General features: G+C 34.2%; 1 protein-coding gene across 2 annotated transcripts; it reads right to left on the bottom strand.

Moving 5' to 3' along the window:
- Positions 1 to 5,749: 5,749 nt before the first annotated feature.
- On the bottom strand, positions 5,750 to 21,978 carry TMED5 (transmembrane p24 trafficking protein 5). 2 transcript variants are annotated; one of them, XM_024743625.1, is made up of 5 exons: positions 21,512 to 21,978; positions 16,097 to 16,194; positions 10,981 to 11,164; positions 9,047 to 9,099; positions 8,455 to 8,661 (listed from the first exon to the last, which is right to left on the bottom strand). In XM_024743625.1, exons 1-5 carry the CDS (start codon positions 21,689 to 21,691, stop codon positions 8,598 to 8,600), a joined length of 579 nt encoding a protein of 192 aa, XP_024599393.1. In that variant the 5' UTR covers positions 21,692 to 21,978; the 3' UTR covers positions 8,455 to 8,597. The 2 variants fall into 2 exon arrangements, with proteins under 2 accessions (XP_024599392.1, XP_024599393.1); XM_024743624.1 differs by lacking the exon at positions 9,047 to 9,099 and having other exon boundaries at positions 5,750 to 8,659.
- Positions 21,979 to 22,079: the final 101 nt, after the last annotated feature.

Genomic DNA, 22,079 nt, shown 5'->3' on the forward strand with positions numbered 1-22,079 from the left:
GGGTCTTTAAGTTTTGAGGACCTGGGAGGCTAGTTATGTCATTAAATAGAGCAGCCCTGTTCAGAGAGCAGTAAGGAAGATAGGCTTGATTGGAAGAAAAGGTTGATGCTTGGAAGTAGTGGAATAAGTAAAGAAGTGGAGTAGGATGGGATTATGGAACAAGACTATTTTTTAACAGTTGTTGCTTCTGTCAGGCATTTCCCAGAAGCTTCTGCCCTTTATTATTAAACATTTGCTCATCATTCTTCAAGCAAAGACCTAGAACATTCATATTTCTTCATGATGGTACTGTGGCAGGTATGCTGAAAATTTTCAATAAAAATGTGTCTTACCTGCTATCATAGAATAAAAATAATAATTAGAGCAGATTTAAGGTATTAGTTGAACAAAGGAAGTATTTGGTATTTTGAAACAATACCTACATAGTGGGAAACCATTGTGTTGTTTTATTTAAAAGCTTATTCTGAAGCAAAAGCACTTGGAAATGTTTTCAAGAGAATGCTTTCTGGGGCTTTCCAGATGGATATTCTATACTGGGCATTCAAAAGTCCATACTTCTGAATGGTGTTAAACAAAAAACAGGTTGTAATAAAAATCAAAGAAATACTGAAAAAAAACTAATGTGAATGTAGTTTGAGTTTTAAAAAGAATGAGGTAAAGTCTCTGTTCTGGGAAGGAAACAGAGTCAGTAATATTGATACTTACAATATTTATAAGGTATTCAGAGTAGTGAGTAAAAATGTCAGATGGTTTTCTTGGCTAACTCTGCAAAGCAGCCTTAAAATATTTGAGGTAGTTACTGAAAGTGACCTCTTTAAGAAATTATACTTGTGTTTTGGTATTGAGAAATATAAATTTAGGTGTAGAAAATGACAAGCATTTGCTATAGTCTAGTAGTAGTAATAATTGAAAACTAGTTAAATATAACAATCAACAGGCAGTTCATTCCCTTCATAAGGAAGCTGCAGTATTCTCCAATTATGGATTTTCTTGTAATAGAAATTACATCTGGTGTTTAAAGTACTCCTTTTCTCCATCTAAATCTGACTTGGAGGAAATAGTGCTAATTTGTTTATCATGTATTGCTTTTCTGCTTACTTTCACGTTGTGTATTAGCTGGCAACAAAAAGTGAAGTGGTTCTAAGAAAATGAAGATGTGGTTTAGAAGAAAGGGGCAATGATTGGGAGGCATGGAGGTAGTAGATGAGAAAAACAGAGGAGGAAGTCTTTATCAACTCTGTTATTTTTTTCCCCAAGTGAAAAAGGTTTACTGTTTTCAACTATGATACAAAAATATTTCAGTGAAAATTCAGATAACACAAAACGTACAGTTCTGAAACTCCTCCAAATTCTACAATCCAGAGATAATGGTATATAAGCCTTAGCCTTCAAGACGTTTTATCTTTTTCTGTTTTTACTTAAAGAGGATTGTTCATGTTGTTTTGAAACTTCACTTTTTACTTAGTAAAGAGTGTGCCTCATCTTTGCATCAGCAATTACTGTGTTCTAGGCATTGTGCTGGGTGCAGTGGATAGAATAGACATGTTCTCTGCCTTTAGAGATTAGAGTCTTGTATAGGGTTTTTATATGTTAATTCTGATATGGTGTGAGGAGTGATTTGAAAGGGAAGTGTAGAGGGTGCACATAAGAGGGATGCAACATAAATTTGAGGAATCTGGCAAAACTTGAAGCAATGAATGACAGCTGACTTGGAAAAATGAGTAGCTGATAATTCCTGAATACTAACTAGTCTTCCTCCCCAGGTAAACCATCAACTCTTTAAAGGCATATTCTTTGCTTTTCTATTCTCCAAAGTAGTGGATATAGTAATGCTCAAATTTTTCATATTCTAAAGTATTAAACCTTGCCTTGGGTCTATTGTGATGAATGTAACTTGTATTAGAGGCTATGGGTATATAGAAGTATTGCATCCTGATCTTCCCTTGGGTGCCAGAAAGGAAATGTATTATCAAAGGAGAGAATGAGCCAAATGCATAATGTTTTCTAGCGTTTCCCTGTTCCTCATTCTAAATAAAATGACCTTTTTCATTCTTTATTCCTTTGCTATTGGTCCAAGGGATAGTGAAGTAGTAATTGCCAGCACATTTGTTTTTAAATTTATGTCCCTTTGGCGTTTAAGAGTTTACAGTGGCTTATATTATACTTAGTAAGTTGCTTCTCAGCTGCATGTCCTATATATGCCTTAATTCTAAGATCCTTTACAGCAAAAAGACGTTGTTACCTTTATAGGTGAAGGAATCAGTCATCCACTGTTTAAGATTTTCCTTATACCTACATGTCATGATTGTCCAGTGAAAAGTTAGCATTTGAAAAAGTCAAGGATGGCTTCTCTGTTGAGATTCACATGATGATTTTGCACTAGTTGAGAAGTAGGTGTAGTCTTCACATGGCAGTATTCTAATAACCACTTCATTGTAGTATAACCTCTGGATATTTTGGAAAATGGAATCGCTCTAAAAAGGAAAAAGGTTGACTTCTGACTCCTCTTTCGTATTTCATGTCAACGATCAGGCTCAATTCGTTAAGAGCCTTGAAGAATACAGTGTTTCACATTTCTACTGATAATTAAATTCTTAAGAATTGAACCAATACCTAAAATGACAGTTCTTTTTTCAATGAGAATATTTTGTTTTTATTTAACATGAAGTTAAATTATTTTACTTATTCCTGGGCTCATTTAGAAATATGTATTTTACAACACAGTAATGTCTGTTCCAGGTATAAAATTCACCTGCCCCGTTTTTGTTTTAACTTTTTATTTTGAAATAATTATAGATTCACAAGAAATTGCCAAAAAAAAATGTTTAGGGAGTTCCTGTGTACTCTTCAGTTTCCCCCAGTGGCGACATCTTGCATATAGTACAATCTTAAATCCGGAAAATTGATGTCAGTACAAACCACAGAGTTTTTTCAGATTTCACCAATTTTACAAGCACTCATTTGTATGTGTATATAGTTCTGTGAATTTTGTAACACATAGGTTTGTGTAACCATCATGAGAGTGAATTGTTCCATCCTGAGGCTGCCTTTTTTAGCCACATTCCCTTTCTTTCCTCCATTCCTAACACCTGGCAACCACTAATCCGTTTTCCATCTCTATAATTTTGTTATTTCAAGAATGTTACATAAAAGAAATGGTATAGTGTGTGACCTTTTACGATTTTTTTCCCCCCACTAACCATAATTCCTTTGAGGTCTATCCAAATTGCTGCATGTATCAATTGTTTATTCTTTTTATTGCTGCTCAGTGTTCCATAGTATGGATGTACCAAGTTTAACCATTCACTCTTTAAAGCACATTTGGGTTATTTCCAGGTTTGGGCTATTGCAAATGAAGCTGCTTTGTATAATAATGTATACAGGTTTTTATTTGAGCATGTTTTTATTTCTCAGGGATGTGTCCAAGAATATAAATGCTGGGTTTCATGGTAAGTGCATGTGTAGTTTTATAAGAAACTGCCAAAATATTTTCCAGAGTGACTCTACCATTTTATATCCCACTAGCAATGTAAGAGTGTGATCCAAGTTCTCTTGCATCCTTGCCAGCATTTGGTGTTGTAACTACTTTTTCTTATTTTAGCCTTTCTGGTAGGTGTGTACTGATATCTTATGGTTTTAACTTGAATTATCCTAATGGCTAATGATGTTAAACTTATTTTCATGTGCTTATTTGCCATCCACAAATTTTCTTCAGTGAAATGTCTGTTCATGTCATTTGCTCATTTTCTAATTGAATTTTTTTTTTTTTAACTGTTGGGCTTTGAGAATTCTTTAGATATTCTAGTCCTTTTTTGGATATGTGATTTGCATCTGTTTTCTCCCCATCAGTAGTTTAATTTTTCATCCCTTAATAGGGTTTTTCATGGAGCAAAGATTTTACTTTTGAGGAGGTCCAATTTATCAGTTTTTCCTTTTATGGGTCATGTATTTGGTGTCAAGTGTGGAACTTCTTTGTCTAGCCCTAAGTGCTGAAGATTTTCTCATATTTTTTTCAAAAAGCTTTATCATTTTAACATTTAAGTTCATGTTTTTACCTGTGTTTGTCTGTTACTCCAGCACCATTTGTTTAAAAGGCTGTCTTTTCCCTATTGAATTGCTTTTGCACCGTTGTGAAAAATCAGTTGGACTTGGTGTATTCTAGAATGTCTGTTCTGTTGATCTATGTGTCTGTCCCTCCACCAGTACCACACCATATTGATTACTGTAGCTATAAGGTAAGCCTTAATATAGGTAGACTTTATTCTTTTTCAAAATTACCTTATTCTTTTGCCTTTCCATTCCATATAAATTTTAGAATAAGCTTGTCCTTGTCTACAAAAAAACCTTGCTGGATTTTGATAAGAATTAATGTTAAATTTATAGAACAATTTAGGGAAGAATTGATCTTTTTACTATGTTGAGCCTTCCAACCTTTGAACATGGTATGTTTCTCCATTTATTTAGGTCTTTCTTCTACCAGCCATTTGATAATTTTTATCATACTGATCCTGTACATGTTCTGTTAGATTTATACCTAAGTATGTCATTTTCTTTGGAGTAATTATAAACGGTATTGTGTTTTAAATTTTGTTTGCAATTTGTTTTTTAACACCAAGCAAGAATCCAGCAAAACAGAACTCTACAATGTGTCTTTTGAAACCCTGGCCTTTTCTTTCAGCTTTCTCCTAATCCTTTAAGGATTAGACAGTATTACTTAGTGCTTTTAAAATTGGAGTATAAAGTTTAGTTTTGTTAGTCCATCCTTCCATTTTACACCAGATGTAGAAGTAATCCCTTTTATGTCTGATCATTATTGCCACTTGAAAACTTCCAAGACTGGGGAGTAGTTGCTTTCTTTATATATAAGGGAGTTCATTTCACTGTTGGATAACTGAGTCTCTTTGTTCATTTTGCTGTTGACTCATGGTCATTGAAGACCTCTGATTTTTTTCCCTGCCGTACATTTCCTCACCTTTTCTTCTAGATGCAGGGATCTGGCATCCATGATATGCTCGTTCTCAGATGATGTCATCTTAGGTGAGGATTCTTTATTGTGTCATTCTCCTAGATACACATTAACTGTATATCCATTGTCTAATGACACAAGCCTTCCAGAAGCCCAGACACCTGAAAGTGATGGGCGTGCAGAACCAGGAAGGTGCCTAAGGAATTCTACCAGCTTGTGGGGGAAGAGTGGCTTGTCTAAATGGTATGAAGGAAATCACCAATAATATACCAACCTTCACCAAGCACTAGACTCTCTTAATGCTCTTTTAACTGAGTTTTAAGATGTTACTTAAAATACCTATACAAATGAAATAGATTCAAAGGAGTTTTGATTTCCCAAGTTCACCCAGTTAGCAAATGGTCCAAGGATAATGTGGACACCAGAATCCCAAATTGCGTGGGTGAAAAATTAAGATTCTGGAGCCAAATTCCAGTCCTAAACAATCAATTTCTTCAGTGGGGTAGAAGACTGGAACAAGCTTATTTAGCATCCCAGACTTTCAGAACTGATGATTTTTGCCCCTGTATTTTGAGCACCTTTTAGTTACAATGCATGTTTGGGCAACAGTAGAATAAGTACATATATAAACAGAAGTCTAATGCAGGGTAGATGATATACAATAAAAAGTGCAGAGACGTATGGGTTTTCAAATGGAAGGGAGAGTACACTTGGTTAAGATGAAATCAGTGAAGGCTTTAAGGATTAGACAGCATTTACAATGACTGGTAGATAAATAAGACATTCTTTGATTGTAATTTTTATTATATATACTCAGCACAGTATTCAATGCTTATTTAATATGGCTGTGTCTGTTCATAATTATAAAGCAATTTGAGCAACACTGCATTATTACACTTCAACTGAAAAACCATTACATGCTGAACCAATATCTTTGAAAATTTCAGATAAAGAATTTTCTTTGGGAAGGCACAGAATTATAGGTACTCAATTATTGTCAATTTTAGGACATAATAATACTTAAGAAGGATAAACATACATAGCATAAAATTACATTTCAGTTTATCATTTATTTCAGTGCTATTTCAACCACTTATCCTCTATATCTTGACATTCACATGAAAGAATAGCAATCATTAATGATCCAAATGCAAATCATAGTGAAACTCTAGGCCTCAGTTAAATATTGTAGTATTTTTAAAGTTTATATGATTAAAAACTGAAGACAAAATAAGCTGTTAAGTGATAAATAGCTTACCCAGTTTTAGCATAATTTTAATGTCAAAACAATACTGACATTAAAAAAACCATATGAGGCAGATAAACAATATTCTGTTAGAAATATTAAAGAATTTAGTACAAATGTGCTTACAGATTTTACTTTTTGGTTAATACAGGTAACATGCTTCTTAAATAATCTCTTCTTTTCACTTTGTCTATAAAAATAAAATTGTCCTCAATATTCTTTGTTTTATAAATAAGGCCGTTATTATACAGTAAGTTACTGAATCAGTGGTTTAAAATCAGTGACACAAATCATATGTAGAAGGTGATGTAACAAATTTATTGTTAGGTAAAGAATCAGTACAGTACAGTAACCAGCTATACGTAAGAGGTAGAATTCTTAATCACAGTTTTATAGAAAAGATGCAGTAGTTTATATCTGTACTGTTTTATTAGCTATAGTACTTTAAGTTTGCTTCTTATTATGAGTGTATCAGAAGGGGAAAAAGGAGGGCTATTCATAGGCAAAAATCTTATTGGCCCTTGTTTTGCATGTGTTAATAGGGGCTACTCCTGGACACTTAGGAGCATTTTCTTGACCAATTAAGGTAATAATACCTTATCTCATTTTTAAAAAGCTTCAGAGTTGGGAAATCTAAACTTCTTTTCTGAAGAAGAATAGAGGGAAATATATAAGAAGGAGGGAAATATCTCTTTTTGTACCACTCTTGAGTGTAAATTATAGCTGAAAGCATTCTCTCTGGATATCATTATTGCTTATTAAGAATTCCAGCAGTACCAACCCACAGAGGTTGTTCTACACTCAAGTTTATAAGTTGATTGTTTCTAACTTGTATATGTCATAAACAATATTACAAATGGGTATAACCTAAAAATTCTATTTAATTCATTAAATTATTAGTACTTGAGTAAGACAGGATGGCAGAGACTATAGGGTTATTCACATATTGAGTGTTTAAACTTCTGTGGGTTTCCAATCCTTATCTGAATGTCAAATAAAGTGATCAGAAAGGTCACTTTATGAAAGTTGTAATAAAAATAAAATTTATACCCAGTAGGGCTTATGTTTTGTAAAATGTGCCTGAATACTTATAAATGATAATTCAAAACAGAATAAAACAACTGTAAAAAAATAAAACCCAGTTTCTTCCAGTTAACTGGAAATTAATCTCATAATTTATATGAGGATTGAGTCATTATGAGCCAATCAGATTCCAAATACTTTATTTATAGTTTAAGTGACCTTTATTTTGATAGGATATTCTCTAAATTCTTTTATATTGAGTTTATTCTTTTCTTACTGATTTTGAGAACACAAAAGTGATATTTACTTACATTAGGTCCAGATCCTTTTAGCAATATTTCCTTCACAACTGCTGGTATTAATGTATTATCCAAGTCAGTAAACACATTAAAACTAACATAACACTGTTGATAATATAAAAATAAAATGATTTTCCCTCACATTTAATTTTTAAATCTATATTTTGGTTAAGGATTAGACAGAATGTATTCCTATAGAGACTGGGAGCAATCTTTATTCTTCAAAGAGAAAATCTGTCCTAATTTTAATAAGTATGACTTAGCATTTTTAAGAATTATTCAAAATGTCAGCTTTTGGGAATGTAAGCTAGGTATATAAAACTATTTGCTATTAAAATGAAATATATTTGGTTATAAAAACCCCACATATCTTTTTCACAGCTATGCTTCTATTTACATTTAGGAGATACATATGTAAAAAGAGAAAAGTTGAGTCTTTGTCTTCTAAAGATATCCATGATTAGGTAATTCTCAGATGATTCATAACTTAATATATTGAAAAACTTCTACAGTTAATTTGTAATTGCCACATTTACAAAGAAACTTCTGGTTAACAATCTTTTAAAAACATAGTTCAGTGTTACATTTAGGCCCAAAGTTCATTTATTTAAATCACCTATGACATTTGCAAAATTTTTTCAAATGTAGGAAACTGCCGTTATTAATATGGCTTCATTCATTTATACCTGCAAGATACTTGTTATACACTTAAGTACAACTGGAACAATAAGATTACTTGCACAGATGAAAGTGAAGCCTTTCCTCTCACGTTAAAATTAATATTTATTCCACACTATGGTAATGCCTGAAAACGTTTTGCAAACAACTATTAATGGTCTTGACTGTAACAGTTTATTGAATTTTTCTGCCCCTTTTTTTGAATGTTAAGTACTCTACTTTGGAGTTTTAAGTTTTACTTTTCCTCTTATCTTCAAATAGACTCTTAAGCATATATACTTGAATGGCTGACACTACCACCATTACCACTAAATTAACCATAGACCAGAAATTTACTCTATCAAAGTTGCTTTCTTGTATGTTTCGATCACGAGCTTCAAATGCTCTAAGCAGAGTTTGGATATGACCACTTTTGCTTAGTCTGGACTTGATACTGTTGATGGACTCCTGGAGATAAAAAAAAAAAATTTATTGTAAAAGAATGCTCAGTAATTTTAAGTTAATTTAAAAATGTGCTTCACAGTACTCTTACTAGTTTAATATTCAAACACAATTTTAATTAAGGGGTGGGTACTACTTAGATTACCTAAAGATCTTCATTATATAAAGTTTATGTAATAGTTCTCATGATGTATTTAAATTATTGTCTATAATTAGTTATTTTAAAAATGAACAAAGCTACTGTGAATTGAAAATAATGTGAAAATACATTTGAGTGTTATAGTGCCAGTAATTTTATATACATTATCTTCTTAGCCCTAACAACCATAAAAAATATAATCTGTTTTTAATACAAAAATGTTCCAAGATCTCATTCATAAAACAAGCTTATCAAGATGCATTCTAAGTTGCACATCTTCTGAAAAAACTATTTTTATAGTAGGGTCCTGGTGAGAAGTGATTTAAAAACTATAAAAGGTTTACATGAATATAAAGTACAGTTGAGATTCGAAATTCAAAAAGTATTAATGGCAAAAATAAGAAAATACTAGGAACAGATTTTCCTGGATAGTCACCTTGCTTAAAATCCTCATTTAAATGCAAAAAAAACACTCAAAACCTGCTCTGCTAAACCTACAAAACTACAAAATATAATAGTTATCATATGGGCACATTTGTAAAGCAATGGTATATTTTCCAGAAAAATATGGGATTCAGATCCCCAAATAAAAAGACCATCCGTAGTTCTTTTCAATATCATGATGATGACAATCAAGTATAAAATTATTTATTCAAGTTTGCTGTTGTGATAAAAATTTTGGGGTGGGCAGAGTAAACGAAAAATCTCCTGAAAGACATTTTATTTTTTTTCAAAAAAGACCAAGTATTTTAAGCCATATTTAAATCTGAACTTTCTGGTCATTTTGTTTAATTGTGAATGAAGTCAATCTCTTGAGAATGCAGTGAAGTACTAACAAAATTTACAACTACTTCTAGTTTGCTCTTGTTGGCAATATAAATTTAAAATGGGAGAATATATTAATATGATTGAGATTTAAAAAATGAGTGGGAAGAAGACTGGACTAGTCGTGAAACTACGGATACATCATTTCCATTTTAAGCCAGTTCCTTACTTATAAAATGGAATGAAAGGGGAAAGGGAGTTTGGAGCTGGACTAATGATAACTAAGTCTTCTTCTAGTTCTAAAATTCAACTAAGTTTAGTATACATATGAAATGATGAGATCAAAAATTTTCATGGTAAAAATTCATGCCAATTAAGCTTAATCCTTTGTTTGTATTCACAGTGACACCAATGGAGAAGGTAAGAAAACTAGTATTTATTGTGTGCCAGACTCTGTTTAAAGCATTTATATACATGCCATATCACATTTCATCCTCACAACAACTCGAGGTATTATCCCCGAGGATAATAGGAAACCAAGGCTCGCAGAGCTCAGTCACTAAGGAATTACACATATGATATGATCATTTAATTTTCTGACTTCTTAAGCTAACTGATCTACAGTATGTCTCATAATTTGATAGTTGCTTTCCTAAGAAACCTCAAAGTGATCAAAATATATTATTAAAAAAAAGTTCAGGTTATAAGAGTATTAGAGGTTATATAGTTTCAAACATGGAATAATCACATTATTTCTCCTGTAGAAAGTTCTATAACACAGGTATATACACTATTTATAAATATCACTGAGAATTCTATCATTTTATTACATCTAGCTATGGCCGAAGGGTAATGATCTTTCTCCCCATCACTGGCAGTACTATTATTAGCAAGTAGGTTCTTATACATGCACGTTTCATTATGCATGTTTATGATAAATAGCGCATAAAGCAATTCAAGCCAAGAAGCCATAATCTAAAAGCTTTTACTCCTAAGTGTAGTGCTAGTTTCTGCTATGTTAACAGTGTTCCCCAAATTAAGTAATATCAAATTTCATATTATAAAAACTATGGTGTGGGAAAAAATGCCTGTACATCTTAAGTGTTTACAAATTACTCAGTTTTATTATATGTGCAAGTGTTCTGCAGATCATTATTACAGTCTTCTGTTTGTGAACATTCTAAGGGAGTTCTGCAGTTAAGAGTCTGTGTCCAAATTCTAGTTCTCTCTCTCTCTGGTTCTCTGACAGAGACTTACAAAATATCCCTAATCCATAATTTTCCTCATTGGAAAGATAGAGATAATAATCCTCATAGAATTAAGCAAGCATTAGGTGAGATAATGCAAATAAAATGCCTAGCTCAGTGCCTATCGCATACTAAGGTCTCTAGATGTAATTTTTATTTTATTAAACCATACTGACCAGAATGTCTTCCAGTTTCATATCCAACATATCTGTGCCAGTAATGTATTTCTTCCAGTCCTCTTGTTCTTGCTCCTGTTCTCCCATATTATCCAGGATTAATTCAAAGAAAATCACCTTCTCAGAAATGGTGCTGAATGTATTATCAAAGCAGAACATGTAGTCACCGCCTTCAGTCTCTATCCTGTATGAAAAAGAGGACATGTCTTCAGTTATCTGTACTTGCATCTGGGATCAAAGGAAAAACTACTGTAAAAGAGAAGGAATAACATGGTTTATAATAATTGGACAGGTTACTGATGGAAAGACTTCCTTAGTATTGAAAGACAATTTAAAATTTCTTGGGAAACCAGCAATCTGGAAATATATATTCAAGTACTTGCAACTTAGATGTGCTTGGCATTTACTCAGTAAATTGGGCAAATGAGCTTGACCTAACTTTTGGAAGAAAACAGGATTAAAAACCTAGATACATGATACCTCACAATGAACCTTAATATTTATACATTATTAAAAGTAATCTATAATGAGTTCAATTCATATGGAAATATCACTACAAACCTCCCCTTTGAGATTAATCTGTAAAGTGAGTTTTGCTTTGTTTTCAAAAGCAGTGATGGACTGTCCTAAATGCTTTCTTCTAGGCCCCTTTGGATTAAGTACATCTTTGTAATAGTTTACAAAAATTAGGGATGAGTTCAGTGTCCAAGAACCAGAGTTTTACTCGCAGTGGCACTACCTTTACTGAATAAGTGCCACTCATAACAACTTATGATCTTGTCTTCACATTCAAGATAATTGACCTGGGCCGAGTTAATTTAGCAAAATAGCTTTCTAATAATATTTTTGTGGAGAGAAACTTTAACAAACAAAATGTTGCACAGGCTAATGACATTTACTACTGCTGGCCACAAAAAACAAAGTTCAACCTGTGTTTTAGTTTTCGTTGTAACTATTCACGAAGGTTGGTCTAAATGATTTTGAATTTGGTTATCTCCAATATGCTAGGTCGCTTAAATTTGGGGGCAGCTTATATTATTTCCTACAACCTTCTGAACAACATGTGAGTCTCATCTTTTAAGCCAATCTCCATCCTTTTTTTCCCCTTATTTCTGACTTAACTGTTGTGTTTAAGCATAAGAGATAACTACTCAGCAATGTGATTTGATTTTAGCATATGTACGATAAATAAAAATAGCCAATACTTGTATACCTCTTCATAATTTACATAATGCTTTGACACATTTTATTTCTTTTAACCCTTATCATATTTGAAAGTAGGCATAATCGACCTTTTCAAGGTGAGTAAAAGGTTCACATAGATTAAGATACTTGCCCATGATCACACAGCCTGTTATAGGCATACATGAAGCTTGGATATCTGACTCTCAAGTTAATTGATCTTTCTACAGTACTGCTCAGAGCCTGTCTGTATTCTTTGCAGTCTCCTCAATCATGACAAACTTTCGTCTTTTGAGGATTCATTTAACTTTTGAAAGGATCCTGAAGCAAACACTGGTATGGATACAGGGGGAACAATATTAAAAGCAACAAAACAAAATAAAATGTTGTGACCATTATGTAATATGACCTAGATGTGGGGCATTTCCTGAGGAAAACTTTCCAGTGTATTCTAATGAATGGCATCACTGATACAGTAAGCGTATAACCACCAAATGTGACTATTCACTTAGACTATGCATTCTCGATGAGGGGATACTGCCCCCTAGGGGTGAAAACTGTTTCAAGATGGGCAAAAAAAAAAAAAAGCTATAATAGTATTGTGGCCCTCCAAAGCTAAATCCTATGACAACATCTTATTCCTTAGTATTTAATTTTCTCTCATGGGGTTGTCTTGGGCATATCACAAGCAGCATGAGCTCATGGAAGACACACACAATGTGTCCAGGAACACTGCTACAAAATGCTAGCAAATAGCTGTGATTGGAGGACGTTTGATTGGTTGATTGCTTGATCTAGAAGTCACAGGGCAAGAGGTGGCCTACACATGCCTAATGATACCGGTGGCTCCCTTGTGGATGTGTATGTTTGATCTTCAATTTTTGAGGTGCCTTGCATTATTTTCTATAGCCTTGTGTGATCTTCATCTTCAAAGCCAATCTTGTTTTTCTTCCCCCTCTTTGTGACTTACTGTTTTTGTTTAAGCATAAGAGAACTAATCAGCGATGTGATTGGATTTTAGCATATATACTATAAATAAAAATAGTCAACACTTGTATATTCCTTCATAATTTACACAATGCCTTCATACATTTTATCTCAATCTTTGCATTTTTGGGGGAAGATTTGAATAAAACTAGTTTATATTTTATTATTTAATTTTACAAAGGTTATTCAACCCATCATCAATTATGCCAAACACTGGGGAAAAAAGTCAATAATATCTGAATGACCACTGGGTAGCTAAAGTTATTTTCCCACATCAAGCAAAAGTTAAAAGTTAAGGTCACTAAAGTACTTTTTAAGAAGTCAATGTAATTTTTTTAATCATTCTACTTTTCTTGAAAAATATTTGGAATGATTTTAAAAATTTTAATTACATTGCTATTATGTATATAAATTGCTAATTTGCATGTGTAGTGGACACAATGTATGATAAATTATATTAAAAGTTATTCAGAAAATATAAAGTTAAATTTAATGTTAATAACTTTTTAATCTAACTTTTAATTTTGTTTAGTCTTAATTTTATTTAACCCAAATTTATTTAGTCATTCTTAACCCTGAATTGGATAAAAAGGGTAAGCTTTGTACCTATTCTTTTTATATATAAAGCACAGATATACATAGAGTTAAAAAAAAAAAGGGGGCATGTAGTATATATTCGGTATTAAAATTTCATGGCGGATGATGAGGAAAAAAATGCCTAAAAAAGGTTGTATGGGGACAGGGGTAAAAATGAAAAAAAACTGAGAAGCACTGACTCAGATGTATGAGCTTCAACATGTGTATATAAAAAAAGGATGTTTATTACTTTATAGTCATTCCTATATTAATTTCTAAATTTGTGTTGACTACCTTTAGTATAAAGGAATATTATTACTACAAATGATATAAAATATTATCCAAATAAAAGCATATAGAGTAAATTTTCCTTTCAAGTAGAAAAAGAATTAGCATAAGTAGTCCAAAATTTATGTTATGGTGTGAGTTAAGGTAATATTAATTCAGTGGTCTAGAAAAATGCTTTTATATATGACAGTACTGGACAAATAGGTATTAAGCAGTTTAAGGCTCTGTCTGGAGACATTTTTACTAACCCTGACTTCTGGAAGGATAGCATTTGTTTTAAAGATTTAATTTAAGACAAAAACTGTTTTGATGGTATAACTGAGATTTTAGTTGCCTTTAAAAAGTTAATATAGCTAAAGATAAATTTTTGTTTAAATCTAATTTTTAGAAAGTAGATTTGTAAATCTGGTGTAGTGATTAGGAGTGAATTGGACTGACTGGTCTTAAATCCTGGCTTTGCTGTTCATTAGCTGTGTAACCTTCAGCAACGTACTTAACTGCTCTATGCCTCAATTTCTTCATTGGTAAGATGATAATAATATCATGTACCTTATAGGACTGTGGGAAAGGAAGAATAAAAAAAAAATTAATACATGTAAAGTGCATATTAGAACTGTGACCTGGCACATCAAAAGAACTCAATAAATGTGAACTCTTATAAACTCTTTCTTTTCTCCCAATGGTTTAATGAGAGGTAATTCTATGCAAGAAAGCAATAAGATACCTTTTTTCCCCTAACAGTTAATTTTAATTTATCTCTAAATGAAAGCAGAAAATTGGAGAGAAATGAAAATTGACAGAAATTCTATACATTTTCTATATTCTGAAATTTAAAGGTGAACTACATTTTTAGTTCTTGTTCATACACCTATCAAAGAGAAAGCATAGTTAATTCTGGTATATCAATCTTAACTGACTTTTTAAATTACCACTTCTGATTTTATTTATCAATAGTTTATGCAAATTTTTTTTAGAGCTCTGTATAGGTAAGACCATTTTCAAAAGCACTTAAAAAATTATGGTTGAAACATTTTCCCCACCTTGTTCGCTCATACATGTATTCAGTATTTACTGAGTATCAATTACATGGCAGGTACTTTGGTTAACAAAGGCCAATGATTATAAATAGCTAGTACTTACATAGTGCTATGTGCCAGAGATGTTCTAAGCATTGTATGGTAGAAAGCAAGAATTTGGGTTCATCCTGCCTCCTCCTCTTAATAAATGTGTATCCCTGCAGACTTACTTAATTTCCCTGAGCCTCCTTGTCTGTAAAATGGGAACTGGGGAATCAAAGAATCTATCTCTCACAGTGGGTTGGAATGATTAATTTAGAAGCATATAAAATACAAAGTCTAGTTTATGGCAAATATTAAACATTCTATATTTGATCTTATTCCTATATACTCACAGTTTAAACACGATAACAATACTGAGTAAACAAAGTGCTGCAGTAAAATAATAGAATGAAATAAGGAAACACCAGTGAGATATGAAAAAAGAGAAATGAGATAAAAGAGATACAATATATGGGCTTTTATCAAACTCTAAACTCAGAGTTATAAAAAGTATTTTATTTCTATATGAACCTATGGTCAGATCTTTTACTTTCACATCTTCTAATTATCTAAAAAGAATGAGGTTCGAGTAAAATAAAAATTTACACAAACACAAAGATGTATTACTGTACTGTTGTTTTAAGAAAACAATGGGCAAAAATGATATAGCCAGTAGTTCAAGAAACTTTAAGATATATACCTGGAACAGTAACTTATAGTTAAAATAGAAAAAGCCTGTGCTAGCCAGAAGGGCAGGTTTAAAATGCCACAATAGATTGAATGCAGTACCTATGGTATACTCATTAACCAAAGCAAAAAAAAAAACTTAGTCAAGATCAAAAGAAAATGCCTAAACAAAAAAATGAGATTAATGGACGACATTTTAGTTTAAGATAGATCACTAACAAGGACTGTTTAAAATGTTCATATGGAATCATTTAATGCTAACATTTAGTATCAAATGTGCTAATTTTCCTGTGCCCACTGGTATTCAGATCAAGGAACCCAACTAAGAGATTACTTACGTGTGAACTCCATCTGATTTTCTTTGTTCAAAAACTAAGGTTCTTCCTTTTGGAGAGGCAAGATGGAAATCAATATCTAATCCTGCTCCATCTAAAACCTGTAGGAAGGCATAGAAGAGAAGAGCACATTTTACAAATTCTAAAAATAAAAAGCTATATTAAGTAGATCATATGATGAAAAGATTTCATTTCTAAACCTAGAGGGGTAAGAAAGTGAAAAGACTCATGTTAGGGCTAAAAAGGAGCAGAAAGACCATTTGGTTCAATTCCATTTTTGGAACTTGTCCCTTTCTTGCTAATTCCTGTTGCCATCACTTAAGTTTAGGTCTTACGGGTATTACTGAAATAATCTTAAAACAGATGCCCTGTAGAGTAGAAACACAGAAGGTAGTTCAATTGGTATACCCTTTTCCTTGGGCAATTTAGGGCTTGCTATGTAACTTTTCTGAGTTTGTTTCCTCCTCAATAAAATAATAACTAGCTACTTCTTAGCCTGGAACTCAAGGCCTCTATGATCTGATTCCAACTGACTTTTTCAAGCAATACCTATTATTTCCCAATATGAACTATATATTCCAAGCAGGCCATTTACTTATTGGCCAAAGAATAAGTACAGGAAACAGGAAAGTACCTGTTCCTTTACAATCTCAAAATGTCCCAATGATGATGATGAAGATAATGATGATGGCAGCTAACAATTACATTTTATGCCACACATTGCTTTAAGTGCTTTATGTGGATTTATTCCTCACAACAACTCTAAAAGGTTCTATTATTTTCATTTTAGCCTAAAAAAACAAAACAACCCCCCCCCCCCAAAAAAAAACCCACAGAAAACAGGCACAGAGAAGGTTGCCTAAGGTGATATGGTAAATAACTGGCATGGTCAAAATTAGAACTCAGCAATCTGCCTTCAGAGGCTACTCTTCTTCTTGTATAACTCCATTTTATTTTTCTTGGTGGCTTTAATGGAATGATAGATTACCTATTCTTGTGCTGTTCTTACTGATCAACAGAACTGGTTTCAAATGGCTAGCTAAATATACATAGTTCTTTTTCTTCTTTAAATCCCAATGAAATGAAGAAAACATAACGATATAAATAATCTATAACAACACTGGAAATCTAGGAAAGCTGTTAAAGGATTTGAAGAGTAAGGAATTTCTGGAAGATATTCCACTGAGCAAAGAATACATCTAGCTACCAATATCTATCAATCTCAAAATTCTCAAAACAGACTAGAGAGACACCAAATATTTGTTGAAACTGATGCCCTCTCTTTCATGTTATTGGTTTTTCTCAGAGGATCAAATTCTGAAAAAATAATGTAAACAGACTTAAAAATATGTTTTCTCAGATAAATGTAATATACATCCTCAGAGAAATTCAAGAATGTAAAAATCTACAGAAAATGAAGATGCTGATATGAAAAAGTTCTTAGAAAAACCAAAAATGTGATTGCCCAAATAAAGCTTTAGCGAATGTAATGACAGCAGAATGGGCATGGATGGAGACTAAAAATCAGAGAACTAAAAGGAGCCAAGGAATTCTCACAACAAGGTGAAAAAGTATAGATGAAAAGTATGAGGGAAATGGTAAGAACTTTATGAAGGACAGAGCTAAAGATTTCAAATACCCACCTAATAAAGCATTTCAAAAAGAGAGAACCAAGAGAAATGGAGAGGAAGTTATCAAATAAGAGAATAAAAAGTTCTGCTCCAAAAGATAAAAATCTTTAGACTGCAAGAGTCTAACAGATGTGAAGCAGGATAAATGAAAAAAGATCCAAAAATCCTAGTGACTTTTCCAAAGGATTTAAAAAGAACCTAGAAACTTCCAAAGAGTAGTAGTAGAGAACTACAAAATAACAAGAACTGGGATGGCATCAGCATTATTGCATATATACACTAGATGTAAAAAAATACAAGGGAGCCATGTCTTCAATTTTTCCAAGTAAAAAAATTATATTTACTGAAGAGAAAGCAAAAGGTAAAGCCATTTTCAGATATCCAAGGACTCAAAGCGTTCTGAAAGAATTACTCAAGGTTCTCCTCCAAAAACCAAAAACCATATCATTAAATCAAAAAGTAAGTAATGTGACAAAACTAAGCAAAGACTTCAGTAAAACAAAAGATATTATTGGTAGTGACTGTCAGGCTTAATGAAATCATTTAAAATGGTATTTAAAAATACAGAAGCTGGGCTTCCCTGGTGGCGCAGTGGTTAGGAGTCTGCCTGCCGATGCAGGGGACGCGGGTTCGTGCCCCGGTCCAGGAGGATCCCACGTGTCGCGGAGCGGCTGGGCCGGTGAGCCATGGCCGCTGAGCCTGGGCGTCCGGAGCCTGTGCTCCGCAACGGAAGAGGCCACAACAGTGAGAGGCCCGCGTACCGCAAAAATAAATAAATAAATAAATAAAAATACAGAAGCTAATTTTAAAATATACAAAATATCTATCTAAAATATAAAATAAAACAATACCATAAGTCTAAAACTAAACTTCCCAGTGACTTCAATGGATCATGATGGACGAGTCCCACTTTCACCTGTCAGTCTTCCAGTCCCTCAAAGGTGTTCTTCAGTCTTCTTCCTCAAAGCCTTGGATTGCCACATGCTGTTCTTTTTATCTATCACCTTGCTCCACCCCCTTATCCCTAGTAAGCCTGATTCTTCTACAGATCTGAACTCCACTTCTTCTGGGATGTCTTCTCTCAATTTCCACTGTGAAATCAAGTCCTTCTATTAAACACTCTCATAGCTTATGCACTTCACTTCATAGCACTTATTAGAGTTCTAATATCACACTTATTTGTGTAATAATTTGATTAATGTCTATCCCCTTAACTAGACTGCATGAGTGCACGGACTATATTTTTACTCACCATTGTATCTGTAGTATCTAGCATAAAGCTTACACAAATTAAGCACTCAACGATTTAAAAGTTTAAATGAATGATCTATTCTATTCATAAGATATATATATTGACACTTCAAAATTTCAAGAACTTAATATATTGTGGGGCTGGTCAATTATCCTAAAAGTGTCCTCTTAAACCCAAAATGTGTGAAACGGTTAGAATTTTTCGATATGTCACAGTAAGCCAAGGGCAATGTCTAGAAAGTCTGTTCCCTGACATTTTAAAAACTAAGACAAAATCCAGTAGCTTGTAGTTATTGGAAAGTTAATCACAGAGTTGGAAAATGCAGACAAAGGGCTGAAGATGATTTCTACCCTTTAAACCCTTCTAACATTGTCTAGGACTACAGACATTTAATGATTTTACTTCTTTCCTCAATCAAAACAAATTGTTTAGGCAGAATGCTTTAGGGGAATAGTCCCTTTGAGTGATTAAAGATGCAAAGTATAAAGCTAAGCCATACCACCTATATAACTCTAGAAGTGTAAACATAAAAAAACTAACATATATTGAACATTTACTATGTGTCAGGGATGGTATATGAACACTTATTAACTAATTGTTTCAAATCAACTCTTACTATTATTTTCTCTATTTTAAAAGTATGGGGTTAAGTAACTTGCTCAAGATCACACAGGCAGTAAGTGCCAGAGTCAGGATTTCAGCCCAGGCATTTTTTTCCTACAGTTGGAGCTCTCAATCATAAGAGGTCAGTAGTTTAAAATAGATTTCTTTCCTAATACCTCAGTAAATACTGATGAATTTTGAACAATAAAAATTGTTTTCTTATCTAGACTATTTCTCTAAACCCATTTGGTTTCCTTACCTCTAATTTTGCCCTTTTTAAATCCATCTTCCACACTGTAAAACATTTTTGACAGTTACCACACTACTTAATCTTCAATGGCCCTTATACAGACAAAGGTCAGAGCTACTCAGCATGGCACACAAGCTAAGATTCATGATCCACGATCCAGCCTCCTGACCTCTCCAACCTCTTTCTTCTACTCCCACCCTAGACTTTATAGTCTTAAAGGTCCATCGAAAACTCAGCACTCCTAGCGTCCACTACATATTGCCCACTGCTAGAACACTAACACTATGCATTTTCAGAACTGTCTATTCATTCTGATCCTTTTTCTGAAATGCCCCTTCTTCCTGGCATTCCTGTTTCACCTAAGCATCTTTCTAGATTCCAATTTATTTTCTCCAGGAATTCTTTTCTGATACCCCAGAGAAGAAGCCCTCCTCCAACAGCATCTAACCATACTTTATTGAAATTAGTTGTTTATGAGCCAGTAACCTTTAAATATTAAGATCCTTGAAAAGCGTTCTTTCTGTTGTTTGTCCCTTCCCCCGTGTCCTTGTCTCTACTTCTCCATTACTGACACATGGTAACTTCAGTAAATGAACTTTTGAACTGGACTGGAAATCAAGAAATGCTGAGCTCCTGCCTCAGTGTTGCTCATTAACTGTGTGACTTTAGATACTTTACTCTTTATGCTTATCCTATGCATCTATAAATAATCTAATTCTAAAGTTCCTTCAGAGGAAAATTCTAAATAACTTTATTTTGCTCTATATGTGACAGTACCTGTTATTGAAAAAGATTCTCTACATCAACTATAAAAAATTAACATCTGATTAAAAATTAGGTAACTTGTAAAAAAATTGAGAGATGAACCACACCAAGGCATCTTTTTTTTTTTTCCCAGTGCTACTTAGAAACATCGAAATTTGCTGTATTGGAGCTTACAAGACTTCTTCTAAGAAATTACCCTCTACCAGAATGACCACATAAATTAAGGCAATTCCCTATAATATTACACAGGTACTAAAAAGAAAACAATGATATGGGAGAAATGCTTAGAATGCTGAACGAAAGATTACAAAGTTTTAATATACAGTTAGATCTTATTTGGTTTTAAAATAAGGGGTATATAACTGAGAAGGAAATGTACCATTAAACACATCAATAGCCCCTTTCAAAATATTCCGAAATAGGATTTAGTGATAATCACATGGTCACAGTTCAAAAATCCTTAACTGAAGCAATGACAGTATAGATTTACAATACCGGAATTGAGTGAGGGTGGTGGGGGTGATTAACGCCAAGTGTCATCATCTCGTCCAATGATTAAGGAGAACGTGTATTAGGCCTGTATTGTGAAATTCCCAGTATTGAAGCGTGTACTGGCTAGAAAAGACACAGGTGAATTATGAAACAAAGAGAAAAACCACCGACATCACCAGAGCTGGCCTCTTTCCGACCGGAGGAAAGGGGAGGGGTGGGGGTAGTCAATTCCAGGTCCCGCCTAACTTCTCGGTCCCCAACCCTGGGGAGAGCCTCGCCTCGCGTGCTGGCGCGGAGCTGGCCTCTTCCGGGCAGCCCTCGCCTCTTCAGCACCCCGGTCGTCCACAAGAAGTTTCTAAGCCGGTGAGAGGCGACGACGTGCAGCTAGGCTAAAGGAAGGAGGCTGGCTCAACCTCTGCACTTACTTGGTACTCGATCTCCAGCGAGGCCTTCAGGGGCATGGGCTGGTAGAAACACTCCTTCTGGCCGGCCGGAAGAGTGAACGTGAAGTCGCTGTCTAAGGAGGGCGTGAAGCCGGCCGCCCCAGGCAGCAGCTGAGAGGCCAAGAGGACCACCGGGAAGGGCAGCCAGATCTTGTCGCCCATCCCTGCCTGGGCGATCTCGGGCTGGAAAAGGCGTGGGAGGCGTGGGTTATAGGCGCCTATGCTCCGCTTTTCCTCCCTGGACTCCTCGTGGTTGGCAGGGAAACCTGGAGCCTGAAGAAACTCCAGGTGAAGGCCGGGGCGGAGGGGCGTTTCTCAGAAGGGAAAACGCCGGCCTACAAAGGGTAGGGACTGAGGGCGGAGCCAGCAGTCCTTTTCCACACCCTCCCGGGTCTTGGCTCCCTCAGGCCCCGCGTGAGCGCGCCCGCTCGATACCCAGACGGCCGCAGCTTCTCATGGCGTCCCTCACACCAATGGGCGTCTTGGCGGTAATTGTGGGAAATGTAGTTCCGGGTGGGCAGGCTCGGACGCGCTCGCAGACCACAATCCC

The sequence above is a fragment of the Neophocaena asiaeorientalis genome, unplaced genomic scaffold (genome assembly GCF_003031525.2).
Source record: "Neophocaena asiaeorientalis asiaeorientalis breed wild unplaced genomic scaffold, Neophocaena_asiaeorientalis_V1.1 scaffold317, whole genome shotgun sequence".
In the NCBI taxonomy this organism is placed as follows: Eukaryota; Metazoa; Chordata; class Mammalia; order Artiodactyla; family Phocoenidae; genus Neophocaena; species Neophocaena asiaeorientalis.